General features: G+C 31.3%; 2 protein-coding genes across 2 annotated transcripts; both read right to left on the reverse strand.

Moving 5' to 3' along the window:
- Window positions 1-1,948: 1,948 nt before the first annotated feature.
- Window positions 1,949-7,733, reverse strand: LOC129891512 (uncharacterized). Its single transcript, XM_055966900.1, has 3 exons — window positions 7,301-7,733; window positions 3,006-3,029; window positions 1,949-2,430 (listed from the first exon to the last, which is right to left on the reverse strand). Exons 1-3 carry the CDS (start codon window positions 7,485-7,487, stop codon window positions 2,132-2,134), a joined length of 510 nt encoding a protein of 169 aa, XP_055822875.1. The 5' UTR covers window positions 7,488-7,733; the 3' UTR covers window positions 1,949-2,131.
- A 2,190-nt stretch (window positions 7,734-9,923) lies between these two features.
- On the reverse strand, window positions 9,924-16,466 carry LOC129891513 (uncharacterized). The gene is made up of 10 exons (XM_055966901.1): window positions 15,954-16,466; window positions 15,206-15,386; window positions 14,039-14,172; window positions 13,586-13,698; window positions 12,887-13,010; window positions 12,094-12,249; window positions 11,261-11,413; window positions 10,684-10,763; window positions 10,309-10,358; window positions 9,924-10,169 (listed from the first exon to the last, which is right to left on the reverse strand). The coding sequence occupies exons 1-10, from the start codon at window positions 16,311-16,313 to the stop codon at window positions 10,045-10,047; spliced, it is 1,476 nt and encodes a 491-aa protein (XP_055822876.1). The 5' UTR covers window positions 16,314-16,466; the 3' UTR covers window positions 9,924-10,044.
- Window positions 16,467-16,778: the final 312 nt, after the last annotated feature.

Here is a 16,778-nt window from a genome sequence, read left to right on the forward strand (position 1 = left end):
CAATCCCCTTGAATTGTAAGGGTGTTCTACTTAAGCTTGTGAATGGGTTACAAAAGGATACAAAAGTAGATCCTGGATCTACACTCAATTCTTTTCTTGATCTCTCTTCTTTTGATACAATGCCTCACCATTCAAATATTATCTCTTCTCTTTTTGATCACACAGAAATTCACAAAGAATAACAATGCTTGCTAAAGTAGAATAGAGGTTGTATGAATGTTTAAACAATCGTCGCTTTTCAGCTATAATTGTTCAGTTTTTTATAGATGACAAGGCTGAATGCAAGACCCAAAGTATTTGATCCTTGGGAGAGGAAGGTGAATCCTTCTTTCCAAGAATAAGGACAAAGTCTTTGAGGATTTTGTGATTCTTAGCCATTGGAGATCTTCATCTTCTCCTGATTGATTTATCTACTATAGGTAAGGAATCTCCATCTTCTCTTGAATGATTTCCTACATAAATTAAGGGTCTGATTTTCCCTTAATAGATCTGCAGATTTCCTTTTCTTCAGGGATGATATCAATAAAATTGATATCCCTTCCTTCTTCGCTGATTTCGTGAAAAACTTTTTCAGGGTTTCTTTTTAATGACTCCTTGAATCTTGAATTAATTTTATGTATAACTTACATAAATCACACGGTGTAAGGAGCAAATTGCATTTTATCCCTACCCTTTACCAATTTACAAAAATTCCTTAAAATTTGTCTCATCCGGATACATAACAGTCACCCGGATACATAAATTCTGATACATTCAGATACCTTAATTAACAAATCAATTGAGCTAAAAAAGGAATTATGTATCCGGATATGTCTTGTGGTATCCAGATACATTAATTCGGATACATTAAGTAACAAATCAATTGAGCTCAAAAAAGGAAAAGAGAGTAGCAATTATCCGGATATATTAATTCAGAAAATAGTCCATCCGGATACCATGGTATCCGGATACATTAATTTGGATAAAGAGAGTAGCAATTATGTATCCGAAAAATTAATTCGGATACATTAATTCAAAAAAATAGTCCATCCGGATACATCATGTGGTATCCGGATACATTAATTTGGATAAAAAGAGTAGCAATTATGTATCCGAAAAATAAATTTTGGGTGTAAAAAAAGAATTTTTAAAATATTTTGAAATGATAGAAAATATTTCAATATATGGTAAATAAAGTGGTGTATATATGTAATTTTTCCTAATTTTATCATTGTCCATCCTTTTTTCTTTTTGTGTGGTACTAGCTCCAACACAATAAAGATTACTAGCCTAGGGCACGAGCCTTATTGATTGTCTATTAACCCCATCCAGGTAAGTAGGTTATTCATTTGGTCCAACCCAATTTATGTAACAATAACATTTGCTCATTGTCTGTTCATATTGGCCAGGTGGGATTAACTAATGAATATGGTTAATCACATATTAATTAGGTAGATGATTTATCCTAATGTTAGATCAAGAGTCTTCCCCAAAATTTCATTAGTAAATATGTCTAAATTAGTCAGTTTAATGCTAAATTTCATACTTTTTTCGACTGAATTTTCGTATAATTTGTATTTTCATTAATGATCTATTGCGAGCATTATTAACCTCTGAAATTATAATGAGTTCATCGCGTTATGATCAAATTAAATAATTAATAAAAGTAAGACAATTTTCTCAAAGTACATGGAAGGAGAGTCTTAGCACAACCACTAATACTCTCCCAAATCCTATGTGAACGCAAAATGTTTTTTACATCATATTGTTTTTTTTTTTTACATTGAAAGTAAAATAGACAAAATGTATATTCAACACTCACTAATTCAACTAATTCGGAATCACGCCTAGAAGGCCTACTAAGGTGGGGACATTTCCCCTAATGAAAAAATTCTCAATTGTCATGACTCAAACTCGAGAATAGGTACTAAAAAGGTCAATAAGGACATCAATGAATGGGTGAACATCATAGAACTATAATGCGAAAGTTTATATTTCATATGATCATGACAAGGTACACATGAGAGTGAGTAAAATACATATATTAGAAAACATGAGCAATCTTGTGCTCATAGAGAGAATACAACTAACAGGAGCTACAACAGTGGACAACAAAATTTGAGCTAATGTGATGTAAACTTCATTTTTGTATTTAGTCTTTCCAACCAGCTTGGCGCGCTCTGCGTTCCCAAAGGGAAGTCAACTTCATTTCCTTGGCATACAACACGACAGCTCTTTCTCTCCCGACTTCACATGTTTCTGTTGTAGCAATGCATTTCTCAGCCTCCTTTTGGTATTCGGTAGCTAACCTTCTCGCCTCCACAAAGGTGATGTTCATATGATGGACGTGCTCCTTGTCGACAGCCTCCTGTAGTTTTAGCTCTTCCGATAGTAAATCCACGAACTGTTTCTCCATCTCCTCCTTAAGATCTGGATCATCTTTTCCGCAGTCTGTTGCCAATAGGAAACATTACGATGTAGATGTCATGATTTCAGCTTAAAATAATTTTATGCACAACTAATATCTCTGAACTGAGGCTTTCTGGTTTAAGCACTATACACTCTATCATTGTTCATAACCGCATCTGAGAGTCCAAAATATGCTATAGGACAAGTTGCAGAAAGAGTATTTAGGCGGCGCACTATAAAAGGCTAATAGTCAGACAGTGCTCACTTAATAAAGTAGCTTGGTTTAAGATCTAACGAATCGAATCTCCGAGTCGGAACTTACTTAAAGGAAAAGCTCAAATTCGATTCGCTCGTTCAGGAGATTTAAGTATTATCCATCGTCAAGTTGAAAATCAATTTAGGGATGTTTGCCACTGTTATCTAGTTAGCCTTATTCTGAAGGACTATAATTTTTTTGGTATTCCTCAGAAGGGCTTTCAGTATGCATAACCTTAGAAATAATTGTATTAAGGGAAGAAAAACTTCCAAGTTCACTAACGAAAACGTGACATAACATTCTTTGTTAAAGAAAAGAAGAAAGGGTAAATAGTGAAGAGGAGTTTGAAAAGAAAGCTCACCTGTAATTGTAAGATTCGCCAAGCCTGCACATGCGGAAACCAAAAGTAGGACAATGTTAGCTTAATTGGCATTGAAATTCCATCAACTGCACCTTATACATTATTTTATATATAGAAACTATCACAAAGAGTTGAAATATAAAAAAACGTGGACATTCAAAACCAGAAATCAAGCAGCTATGCCATAGAGTTCAGTTTAAAAGCTCAAGCAGCTATAGAAACAAGAGTTTTAAGTTTTATACCCCGTCAATATAAATAATTTTTACACCATCAGGTCATTCAAAGGTTATCTACAGGTAAACTTCCTTAAAATGTGAGATTTGAAATCTCGAAAATAAGATATGTTACCTGCTACAACAGGAAAAGATGACCTGATAGTGTAAAAATTATTTACATTGACGGTGCATATTACATAAACTCTAGAAACAATAACCTTTCAACAAAGTATAAGCAGCTAATGGTCATTAGGATCATAAGCTTCGGAGCGTGATATATGCCCAAGTCTCAAAAGCATAAAAGACGGCACTTGCACTATACAAGAATATGAATTGACAATCTTGATGCGGGAAGATCCGAATAGAGAATCTTATCCATCATACAAAATTGATAAGATGTCCCTTGCAAAAAGGAAATTTCCCTTACTAATGTCACTTTACTATAAATCATTATGTCCTCATTACATGTTATATGTAAAGTTTGTTAGTATCATTTATTAGTAAAAAAGAGCCAATGAGGAGATTTGGTGCTTGGTACTTCTTCAGAATTACCTCCGTTTCTCAAGAAGAATCGAAAAGTTGACCCAGCACGGAGACTCTGCATGGTACTTTTTCAAAAGTATAATGTAGGATGAAAACTTCACATCATGCTTTTAGAGACATCGGAAAAGAACATATGGAATAATTAATGAACGTCCAATAAATGTAGCATGTAATTGAAGTTCTACATCCTTCAGCCCTTAGTTTTCAGTAAAGTCAGATTCTTGAAACTCTATGATAGCAATAACTATAGGCCTCAACCCAAAACTAGTAGGTATCGTCTACAGAGATCCTTCATACCCGTTCGGCATTTTGTACCAGATCAGTACCAAACTGGTACCGAGTTATATCAATATATTACCTTTTACTTCATTTAAAAAAAAAAGAACTTTTATGCCCATTTCTCTTCATTTGGACCCAATTCATCCAAATACTCTATAATTTGTCTTTTAAGAAACTCAGGGTTACACTAAACTTAGAAGGAACTGTTAAGTTCAACGGGACAGAAGGATTTCTCTCATTTTCTTCACAGTTAGTTTAATTATGGGGGCAGAAAAGTAGAAACTTGAGATGAGGCTTGATCGACAAACTCCAAAACCATGAAGGAAAAATGTGTAACATAGTGCTTTGTGACAGTATCCAACAGAGCTATTTATTTTCCTACATGGTATCGGAGACTGTCAATCAAAGCTTCTCTTAGGCTTCTACTAAACCTCAATCTTTACTAAGATCGAACAATAATCATAAGATTAGCCATTTATTTTATGTAAATAATGTCTTTATTTTTTTTAGAAGCAAGACCTTCATCCCCTCTTTTTGCTAGGCAAAAAGTTTCTGATAAGGTGCGTGAGGAACAAGATAGTTAATGAAAGCATTCATCCATCTGTTTTGCTTTGGTGGGTTTAACCCAAATGCAAAAGCAGAATACATCCTTTCACGCGCCCTCAAATTTTTACCAGCCTCCAGGACTAGTCTTCTTTTTTTTTTTTTTACGAAGAACCAGTTTCCAAAATTAACTTAAGGATTACATTGACTAAATATATGGTAGGCAGGATTTTCAGGGACAATTTCAAATATATACAATAAACTAATTAGTTTACAACAAATACAGCCATGTTTTATTTACATTACTTATGCATGAGTTATACACTGCATATACATTATGATACACTCAAAAATAGAATATACCTTGACTATACATGAAATATAAACCGACTATACATGCCTATACAGCGAATGACCATTTTTTTAGTAATTACTTTTGCCGAATGGCCATGCGACGTAATTATCCCTTTAAAGAAACATTTGCTTCCTTAGACTTTTGAATGTTGTTACCACATAAGCAAAAAATCACATCTTTACTAAGCTCATCTTCCATTGTTTGCTTAATTACGGGGACAGAAAGGTAGAACCGTAAGGCGAAGCTTGATCAACACACTCCAAAACCAGGAAGGAAAAATTGTAGCAGAAAGCTCTTTATGACAGTACCTAACCACAGCTCCCTTATTTTCCTTCATGGTTTCAGTGCATGCCAATCAAAGCTTTTCTTGAACTTCTACTAATCCAACCTCAATCATTACCAAGCTCGATAAATAATCATAAGATTTGCCATTTATTTTATCTAAATAATGTCTAAATTTTAGAGACAAGACCTTCATCCCCACTTTAAGCGAGGGGAACAAGTTTTTGATGAGGTACGAGGGGATATAGTTCGTCAATGAGAGAATTCATTTACTCTGCTTTGCTTTTCTGGGTTTTAACCCAAATGCAAAATCAGAAAAAGACCACATCATGCACCTTCAACTTTGATCACCCTCCAAGTCTAGCTTAAAGGATTAGATCGTTTTTTTATAAAATAAAAAAAAATGATGACCGTGGTGTCCGCACCAGCTTTCGCGCACCTCGACTAATTCCATGGGATACTTGCCACCTCCCACCAACAACGGGTACCAGGTAACTCTATCCATCAAAGCTAGAACAGATGGGAAGAATCACTTAGTATTTTTTTTCCTCACCTAGTGGGAAGAATTAGATTGACCAAATTCAATATTGCAAACAGGATTAAAGATTCATTCACTTCCTAATCCTTTTTATTTACTTGCTTCCACATAAACAAAAGTCACGTCTTCGAACACAATGCTGCAAAAGAGATGGACCAGAAGGGTCTTTAGGAAAATCAAATCCAACAACATTGCTACAATCATCTTTTCACTGAAATCTTATCTTTGCAAGAACCAATTGGTTGAAACTTGGCAATCAAAAGAGCAGTTTTTTTTTGCAGCAGCAGAAGATCACAAGATAACTAAGAGGTTACTTAGTAAATTCTTCACATGTAATTGAAAATCTACAGTCAATCTAAACTCTACAACCCACAATCCAACCTCAACCCGAGAAAATACCAAAAAAAAAAGTACTGATGGCCATATGTCAACTCAGGAACCCAAATCACCAAAGACAAGATACTCAACTTAACCCTCAAAACTTGCATTAAAACTAATAGGATTTTTGATAAGCAAATCATAAAAATAGGTCGAAACTTGGCAATCAAAGAGCACTAGAGCAGTTCGTTTGAAGCAAAAGATAACAGTCGACATGATAATTAAGATGTTACTCAATAAACTCTTCACATGTAACAGAAAATCTACAGCCAATCAAACATTACAAACACACAATCCAAAGCTCAACATGAGAATATACCCAAAGAAAATTATTGATGTCCATATGACAGCTCAGCAGGGGACGGAGCTTCCATGAAGTTTCCTGATAGTTTTGGCTCAAATTCAATATTTATGCTTAAAAGTCCACTAAATATGTACAAGTAATTCATCAGGATCTGCTATGTTTCTAGAATCTCTATAGTATTTTGACATGACTTCTTTACTCCTCTTAATTCTTTTTTCTTGAGCTGAGGTCTATGGAAAACCACCTCTCCACCTCCGGTGCGGATAAGGTCTGCATACACTCAAAACTCCTCATACCCCACTTGTCGGATTACACCAGACTTCACCTATGGGATTACACTAGGTATGTTTTTGTTGTCGTCGCTATGTTTCTAAAATCCAAAACTCATAATAAACTCAAAATCCTAACTCCGTCTCTGCAGCTCAGGAACCCAAATCACCAAAGACAAGAAGATCCTCAAACTTGACCCTCAAAACTTACAGTAAAGCTAACATCATTCAAAAGAATGAATCAAATAAAGAAACCCCATCAAAGAAAACCAGACAACAAACCTTAAAAACATGATCTTTTTGATAAGTAGAGCATAAAAATAGGATGAAACTAACACCATTCAAAAGAATAAATCAAATAAAGAAACCCCAACAACAAAAACCAAGAAACAAAACTATAAAAACAGGATCTTTAGGTAAAGTAAAGCATAAAAATAGGATGAAACTAACAATAAAACTAACACCATTCAAAAGAATAAATCAAATAAAGAAACCACAAAACCAAAAACCAAGAAAAAAAACTATAAAAACAAGATCTTTAGGAAAAGTAAAGCATAAAAATAGGATCTTGGATCTAAAACTCACATACCAGGAGCAACTTCAAGCAAGGAAAGAGGAGGAGAACAATCACATTTACAAGGCATACAAGATTGTGCAGCTTTTACTTTTAGTTTCTTGAACTTCCAATAAATAGCAGGCCCAGATACACAAAGAGCAGAAACTACAGCAAAAATTACTAAACAACATCTTAAACAATTCCCAGATTGCCTTGCCATCTTTCTTTGCTTTGAGAGCAAATTGGGAGTGAGATCTACAAGGCAAAATGGATCTACTATAATGGGGTTAATTGGATTTTTTCATATTGATAAAGATGTTGAGCTGAAAATGGATGTTGATTAATTTACTTTGTACTGCTACTTTCGATCTACTTTCTTGAAGGTGTCTAACAGTAAATTCCCACTGTTTTTTTTTTGTGTTTTTTTGGGGGGAGTTGTCGGTTGTTGTTCAAGATGACACTTGGATTAACAAGATTGTTGAAAGTCCACCGTCAAGTTCCTTTGCTTTTTTTTTTTTTTTTTAAGTCCGTTTGGATGGACTTAAACAAAGTAATTTTTATGTATGAAGTACTTTTAGGACTTTGAAATGCTGAAAGTTATTTTTATAAATAAACAGTTGAGTGTTTGGATAAAAGTGCTTAAATGAGTAAAATGATATGAATTTTAGGATTAAAAGAATAAAAAGGATAGTTTGGGAATTTAGTTAAAATATAAGGGATATAAAAGTAATTTCCATGGTCAAAGAAAATGACTTTAAGCACTTGGAAAAAAAAAGGTTAGGAATACTAACTTTTCATTATTGACTGACTTTAAGAACTTTATGGCTTAAAGTCAGCATTAGGTAAACACGTCCAAAAGCTAAAAAGGGGCTTTAAGTTGATTTTGACCAACTTAAAGCTCATCCAAACGGGCTCTTAATTATATTTTGAACCGATTAAATCTGAATTTGCGGGTGTCTATTATTTTTTGGGGCTACACTTCCACTAATAAGATTGTTTTCTATTCTCAAAATTTAAATTCGAGACTTTGCATTAAGAAATCGCAACTATTCCAGCACAATTCGTAGTTCTTTTGCTTTTTGCTTTTATTTTTATTTCCTATTTTTATATTCATATTTAAGTCTGATTAAATTTGAATTCACGTATTGTAAAATTTATTTTTTAGAAACACACTCTCAACATATTTTTTCTCTATTAGACTTAAATCTGAAATCTCGTATTAATGATAATGGATATCAATCATTTCCAACACAATTATAGTTCCTTTGCTTTTTTTTTTGATTCTCCATATTTGATATTCGTATTTGAGCATTATATGATTAAATTTGAATTTGAGTATTACATGATCCATTTTTAACGATGGCATTTTCAATATGATTTTTAATATTCACAAATCTTGAATCAAAGACTTCATATTAAAGATAAAGAAATTTCAATTATCTCAACATAACTGATAGTAAAGCGGTGAAGTAAGAAATTTAGTTTAAAATATTTAAAATTTAATATATATAATATAATTTTTCGACGAAAAAATATTTGACTTATCGCGGGTGGCTATGCCACTAGACTGCATAGTCCCTTTGGTTTGCTTCTCTGTAGTTTCCTTTCTGGGTTTTTTGCTCTTCACTCATTTCCTCGTTTTGCGGGGTAATGTTTTCTTTTAATGAGTGTTTAACACCCGTTACAAAATATTTTTATAATTGGATCATTTTTTAAAATAATTATAATTAATGCTCGTTAATAATTTAAAATTAATACTAACATATTATAGCATAGCAAGTTATTCTATTTGAACATATAAAAGATTTATTATAATCAAGCATATTTAATTTACTTATATCTCATCTTAATTTCCTCATTCAAGACATGTTAAAGCGAATTATAGATATGTTCAAGTTGGTTAATTAGTTTCTCCTTTTTTTGTCTAGCCTCTAAGTAATTTATAGGCGAGTCAAAGAAATAATACTCTTAATTTATATAATATTGTAAAGAAATTATTTTATTAGATGAAGTATATTTTAAAAGTTTAGAGATAATAATAATAGTTATGGTGGATTAATGATATTAGTCGTTAAATATCAATGGGTAATATTAATAATATATCGTTGAGGAAGTTGGTAATATGGCTCGAGGTAGTTTTGCCCTGACGATTAGAGATGAAGGTTGTGTGGTGATGACTAATTAATTAGCGATGATAATATTTGCGCATAATTCTAAAATATGTGTAATATTAATTTAACACTCGATTCATTAATTATTATCATTCAAAGACATTTTCTGTTAAGTGGAGTAGAAAGGAAATTGATACAAAATATGCTATTGAGTTGTAATCAAATTAAACCAAGAAAAAAAATTATACTCAGGCAAGCATAAGACGATGTAAGACCTATTGTAGAAAAATACATGTGGTAGCTTTCTTCAAAGTATTCGTGGATCGTAATCCTTACTTCCAACAAATTCCTTATCTATTTAAATTGGATTTCACTTATACAAGCTAATCATATTTATTATTTTATACTTTAGCTCAATTTTGCATGTTGTAACATGTTGGCCGATTTTATTTTTTTTCAGGTAATTAATTTCACTAATTATATATAATTATATAACTGATTTAATAGCGTAAATACCTTTTTTCAAGTTTTAACTTATAGAAATTAAGTCAAATTAATATTATTATTTTTTTCATGACACCTTTTTATTTTCTTCCACAATAATGTCCAAAGTTACATGATGTGCCTCAAACAAAGTGACACTATATATTCATCTCATATTTAATTTTATTTGATATCTCTGTAGTACTCTTCTAACCACTTTTCAATAATAGCCACTTCTTGCTTCCTTTGCATGATTAACCAGTCTGGGTCACTCTTTGTCTCAGATCGAAAATCAACATGGTGTGCACCTAATTAATTACAAAAAATTAAACATGAAATTAGTACTAATTAAATAAATCGATATCTCTAATCAAAACTGATTTTTTTTTCTCTTTCAAAAATGCATTTAATTCAATTAAAATGATGATATACAAAACCATATGGTACCTTTTTGAGTTACCAGAGCCACAATGCTAGCTGATATATTGTTCAGTACACTGTCATAGAAAGAAGAATGGAAATTTAAAATTAAAAAAAAAACATTTCGAGTATTACTTAACAGAGGCGAATTCAAAATTTATAAATTCGCAAATTCATAATGAATGTGATCTTCTTTCATGAATATATTTTAAAATTTCTCGCATAAGTATACTCTTCAAATCAAAAGCGTATATCAGTTATAGTGGATAATATATTTTATTTTTCAGGTTACTAATTTTACTTTTGATGGACGATAATCAATAATTATCTTTAAGTTAATTGATAATGTTAAAATTCTTTATATTGTCAGTATAAAAAGTTATAATACTCTCATTAACTTACCCTCCTCTGCTCCATGGATCTTGCATTCCATTAGAGAATATCATGTTGCTTCCAAATCTCTTGAGGACTTGCTCAATTCTCTGAAATTATAGACATATTTTAGATTCTTATTATCTTGAAATCAAAAGTATGTAATTAAGATTATTTTTATCTGACATTCAATATTTACTTTGGAACACGATTAATCCAGACTCGAGCAGAAAGGTCCTACTTATGATAAATCGTTCCAAATCAAAAGCTACTTCATTTTAAGGGTTCGAATCAGAGAACTTTATATATATATATATATATATATATATATATATATGGATGTAGTAGTATTTATTACTTTCCACGATTTTTGATGATTGTGAAGAACATTTGTAAATGACTTACAACTTAAAGAATATGAAAGAAAGTGGGAGTAATAAAGAGTCTTACATCCTTAAATAGAGAATGGGGTTCGAGCCTGAATACGAAATTGCCTATGTTATGTAGCACTTTATCTTTCGGTGTAGAATACTCTGATGCGAATTTAAATTTAATCGCACCCTAATACGAATATTAAATAGCAGATGGAAAAAGAATGAAAACTCACGTAGCCACCAAACTCAGTAGTGATCCAATGTGGTCTAGGCTTTACTCCATAATTCTTCTTGCAATCCTGAGTGAATTCCTTATAGCTAAAGGAAGATGGAGGAAACATACTTTCATTTGAACAAGTCATTGGCATAACCATTTCTGTACATGCCTGAATCACAAATCACAAAAATAAATAAACAAACAACTAGTAGATCTTAAATATTGGACAAAGATTTTGAGAAACACTTTTTAAATCAAATCATAACTGAAATAAGTCGGGAAAAGATTCAAATTTGCCTCTGTACTATTTAAAATATTCAATTTTGTCCTCCGTTATACTTGTCCATTCATACCCTTATCGTTAACGAATTATCTAGTATTTCCTTTGCCTTTAACAAAAACTTTTAAATAGATGAATTGCATATGTCCAAATTTTATGAGAAACAATATCCAAATTTACCCTCAAACCTTTGATTATGATTTAAAATTACCCTTAATTTGAAGGTCCGTTAAGGATGAAAGGCAAAAATTGGGGTGCTATAAAATTTCATGAACCCTACTTCTCTTTCAGTGCTCGGGTTATCCTGAAGATGCTAACATGTCTCTTTCAACTGAGTGACGGAATTCTTTCTTTCATAATGGTACAAAATAATAGTATCATTAGGGTAGATACACAAATCACCTTAAATCTACAAAGTCACGCCTACTCTTTCAGCTATTATCATAATTATAAGTAGTAGTGAAAAATCCAACAATAAGTTCATGGATTAGCAGTCGTTTAAATTCTGAATCTGCCACTAACACGTAAGAAGGATAAATAAAATGTGTATCATTTAAAGTTTTATGTACCTGCCAGTCCCAACCATGAAGGCCATGAGCATCAGTACCACCTTCTAAATTGAAACATTTTTCTGTTTGTGTATAATTGTAATATAAACTTGCTGCAGAAAATGCCCTACTAAGCTTTGAAGCTCCTTTTGGCAATCCATCAATTATCTTGCACATCTTAATTCCAACCAAAAAAAAAAGTTACAATAACGAAACAAGAAATTTCACTTGAAAAGTCAAAATAAAAAAGTAAATAGACAAAAAAGTCAAAGAGAATTTAACATTCAATATATATATAAGCATAATAAAATTGCCTATCTACCCAATAATTTTCAATTGACACCCCTTGGACAAAAGTGACTTCTACACAATTAGAGCACTTACAAAGTCGATCCTTACATGTAAATCTCTATGATAAGCATGTCATTCGTAATTGGTAAACGGATAAAAATAATAACTAATCTATTATGTTGTATTAATAATATGTTAAGCTACACTAATTAGGTGAACAATCTTTATATTATCAGCATATATAATCCAAAATCCAACAAAAGAAGAACATGTCATAATTCATAAAGAAGTAAATGCACGGAAAAAATCTAGAAAATTCAACATTAAATATATGTGCATAAAAAATTGTCTATTTAAACGTAATTTTCAATTAACCCCCCTTGAACACGAGTGACTTTCATTTTATTCATGGTACTTAATTACAAAGTCGATCTTTACAGATAAATCTCTATGATAAGCATGTTATTACAAGTAAACCGTTTGTAATTGATAAAAATAATAATTAATCTACTATTATGTGTACCTCTTCTACTGGATATGCTGGCAATGGCATCATAAAGTTAGCCTCAATAGGATAATTCACCATAGCTGTGTATACAAAAGCTTCCCATAGCCAATCTTTAGCTGAATAAACTGAATGCAAGCCCCTGAAAATCATATATATATTAAATCATATCATCTTTTAATTTCGTCTGTGTGAGCTTGTTTACATTGTCGGTCTCAAGCCTGAATAAAAGCGAAGAGTTGTTGTAGACTGGCAATAAGCGTAAAACTTGTCAATTCATGATAAATCCTCATAAACTTTATTATTATTATGTTGATGATATGATATGAGCTTAAATGACGAAATGAGGATTCATATAGTTGATTCCAACTTATTATAATTGAGATTGAAGTGTAGTTGTTGTTGTAATCAGAAGTCATCTTTTTATATATATTAAAACCATATCATCTTTGAATTCCCTGGGTGTGAGCTTACTTACACAGTCCATCTCAAGCTCAGATAAGGAAGGGGGGTTGCGGTAGGCAAACAATCAGCGTAAAACTTGTCAATTCATGATGAATTCTTATAAATCTATCATGTTAATGATATATATGAGCTTAAATGACGAGATGAGAATTCATATAGCCGACTCTAATTTATATTAGACTGAGGTGTAATTATTATTAGTGGAATCAAAATTCATCTTTTTATTTTATTGTTGTATTAAAAGAGACTTACTTGCAAGTTCTGAAAAGTTTACTAACTTCAATCAATCCATCTTCATGTGTTGATAATACATCCAACTCTGCCCAACTCTCCTTTATCACTTTATAACAATTCAAGCTTGCATCCTATTTTATGTGAGGAAAAAATAATAAAGAAAATTATTAGTAATCGTTAATAATAAGTGAAACTCTTAAACTAAAAAAATAAGGCAAATTATCTGTTATTGCGTTTGTCGCCTCTTACTGTCAATATATATAAAACAAATCAAAAGTGCCATATGATGCATGAATTTGAGCCAGTGGCATTGACAGAATTATCACTGAGGAGTTCATTATCTATAACATATACATAAAAAGATATCTATGTTGTAGAAGATATACCCCGTAAAATGAAGTTAATCCAAACAACACGATTATAAAAAATAAAAAAATAATTAAAAATGTGGGGAGGTTTTGTATCACAAACCTTGAAATCTTGGGAAACTGCATCATAGAAGCTTGACCATGGTGTGATTTTGTCAAACTGCAAGATTGGTGCTGAAGATGCCACTGCACCAATGGCTATATGTGGATACTTTAGTCTAAACCAAGCAGCCAGCACTGAATTAACCAAAAACAAAAAGTCAAAAGAGGATAGACAAACAAATACTCCCTCCTTTTTACTTTACTTTATGTGACACAATTAGAGTACAAGTGTTAAACTGACTAATTTTTTTATGTAAATTTAAACATAAAGTTATATAAAAAGTACTTACGCTATGATATTTAACGATTTAAAATATTAAAATAATATTTAAAAAATAGAATAGTAATATTATCACATAAAGAGGGAATTATACTAGTAGAGGAATCTATATATGAATTGTTGGACTATGTACTTGATAAATTGACAAATCCTATTGTAATTAACATGGATTGGACATTCAAGTTTATCAAGTAGGTCCATTTCATATAATGTCATATCATCTCCATCTACAATATTATGTCAAGGGAAAATAATATATTCTTGTATTCTCTTCTTTTTTTTCATATACTTCTTGTATAAAAAAAGCAAATGCAGTAATTAAATGGAAGAAAAGTTGTTTAGCAGCCATAGAAGGTAAGTTCTTACTATAAAAAAGACGTGAATTTCTGACTAACATTTTTTATCATAGTAACGTTTTTATCAAAATGTCGTCGTAAAAAGGACCACCTTGGACATTTCCATGAATAATTTACATTATTTTTTTTGTAATGTTAATGTCTATTGATTCATATGGATTGGACACTCAATAGGTCCCTTCATGTAACATGTCATGTCATTTCCATTCATAATATACCAAGGCAAAAGATAAGCTAAAAGCTGAAACTTTCTCACTTATAACTATTACTTTTCTATATCACTTTTAAGTAGTTTGGTCCATATAAATAAGATAAGGTGTTATGTGAGATATTTCATGATATATTAAGTTTGAGATAAATAAATTTATTTTGAAATAATTTTAATTTCAAACTTAATCTTGTATATTTCACCTTATCTCATCCAATTGAATCAATCTAAAAATTATAAGTTCAAGATTATAAATCTAGATAACTTAGTCCGTGAACCAAACGATCAGTTACTTCTTTTTTTTCTTCAATTTTAACTACTTACTTCCTCCATAAGAGCCACCAAAAACCACAACAGGTGATGAATCAGAAGAAAGATTTTGCTTCAAGCTCCTTATGAGAACAGCATAATCAGCCAGTGCTTGTTGTGAATTCAAGTATCCCAAAGTCTTTGCTGACTTGTAAGATTTATTTCCAAATGGCATTGAATCTCCATAAAACCTATGCTAAAATATTCCAATATTAAAAAAAAGAATATCAATTTCATTCCCACTAAAAAAGATAAATAAGAAAAGAAATTTAAGAAAAAAATAGTAAAAAATACTCATTTACGATACAAAATATCTTAATTTTATCCTCTGCTATATTTTAGGTCCATGTATACTCTTGTTGCTAATAAAAAGTTTCATATCTACCCTTAAAAGAGTTCTAAACATAAAAAAAAAACTTATATATGCAAATTGATTTTTAACAGAGAAAATTCAGATGAACCTTCTTTCCGCTCCTTTAGCTCTGCTCCTGGTTGGAGAATTTTGGTAACATAAAAGATAATTTTAAATCATAATAAAAAGTAAATGAATATTTTGGATCTTTTTCAAAATATTTTGACTCATAAAATCTATTCAACCACGTTAGATAAACTCCATTAAACGAAAAAGGTAAATAATGAGACCATTTGCTAATAATAAGAGTATGAATAACCCCCTAAAAAGTAATTGAGCATAAAATTAAAATATTTCTCATAGTAAAGAAATAAAATAATGAAAGTATTTTCAAGATTAATTTTCACATACTTCAATAAAGACTAGGAGAGCATTGAACTTGGGAGCAATATCAATCATGAATCCGGTGTTTACAGCAAACCAATCAATATTCCCTTCATTGCCAGTGTATACAAAGATGGGCCCTCCTCCTTCTTTATCCCAATATTGATCATTTATGAGGTACTTTTGATAAAATACTTTAGAACTCTTTGGTAGAAAAGTGAAATGATCAAGAATTTGAGGGAAATAATGAGTTTTAAAGGGTATTTTTGTCTTTTCATCATGTTTCTTTACAAGTAGTGAAGATTGGTAAGTACCTGGAAGATAAATTGACTTAGCTCCAACAGAAATTATGAACAATAGAATCAAGAAAATGTAAGAAGAAGCCATGGATATTTTTTTTTCTTAGGTTCTTTGATGAGGATGAGGATGATGATGATGATTTATTTATTTATTCATCACTCGTGTCTTTTTCTTGGCTAACTTTTTATGATGTCTATACTGAAAAAGCTGTTACATAAAGTTTTTGGTATTTTTTGGATGATTGTGAATCATTTTAAGGCTTTTTATATCACTTTAGTTTGTTATATACATGAAGAAGGATAGGGGGCAAATTTGGTAACATTTCACAATTCTTAGCTTAAAGTTTGTTTTTCGTCTGATGCTTGGTATCTATTTTGGGGTCCTAATTAAATTGGATTTGTATTATATAAGACTCACTTAAAGGGAAGCAATTTTTTCTAATTTTTTTATTCTCATAAGGGTTTTGATGTCGAGATTTTTGATTAAAAATGAAGGAATCTTATTTATCTCATTGATTTGAATTGTTAAGATCTTTCACCGCCCCAAATAACT

This window comes from Solanum dulcamara, chromosome 6, assembly GCF_947179165.1.
Source record: "Solanum dulcamara chromosome 6, daSolDulc1.2, whole genome shotgun sequence".
Classification (NCBI taxonomy): Eukaryota; Viridiplantae; Streptophyta; class Magnoliopsida; order Solanales; family Solanaceae; genus Solanum; species Solanum dulcamara.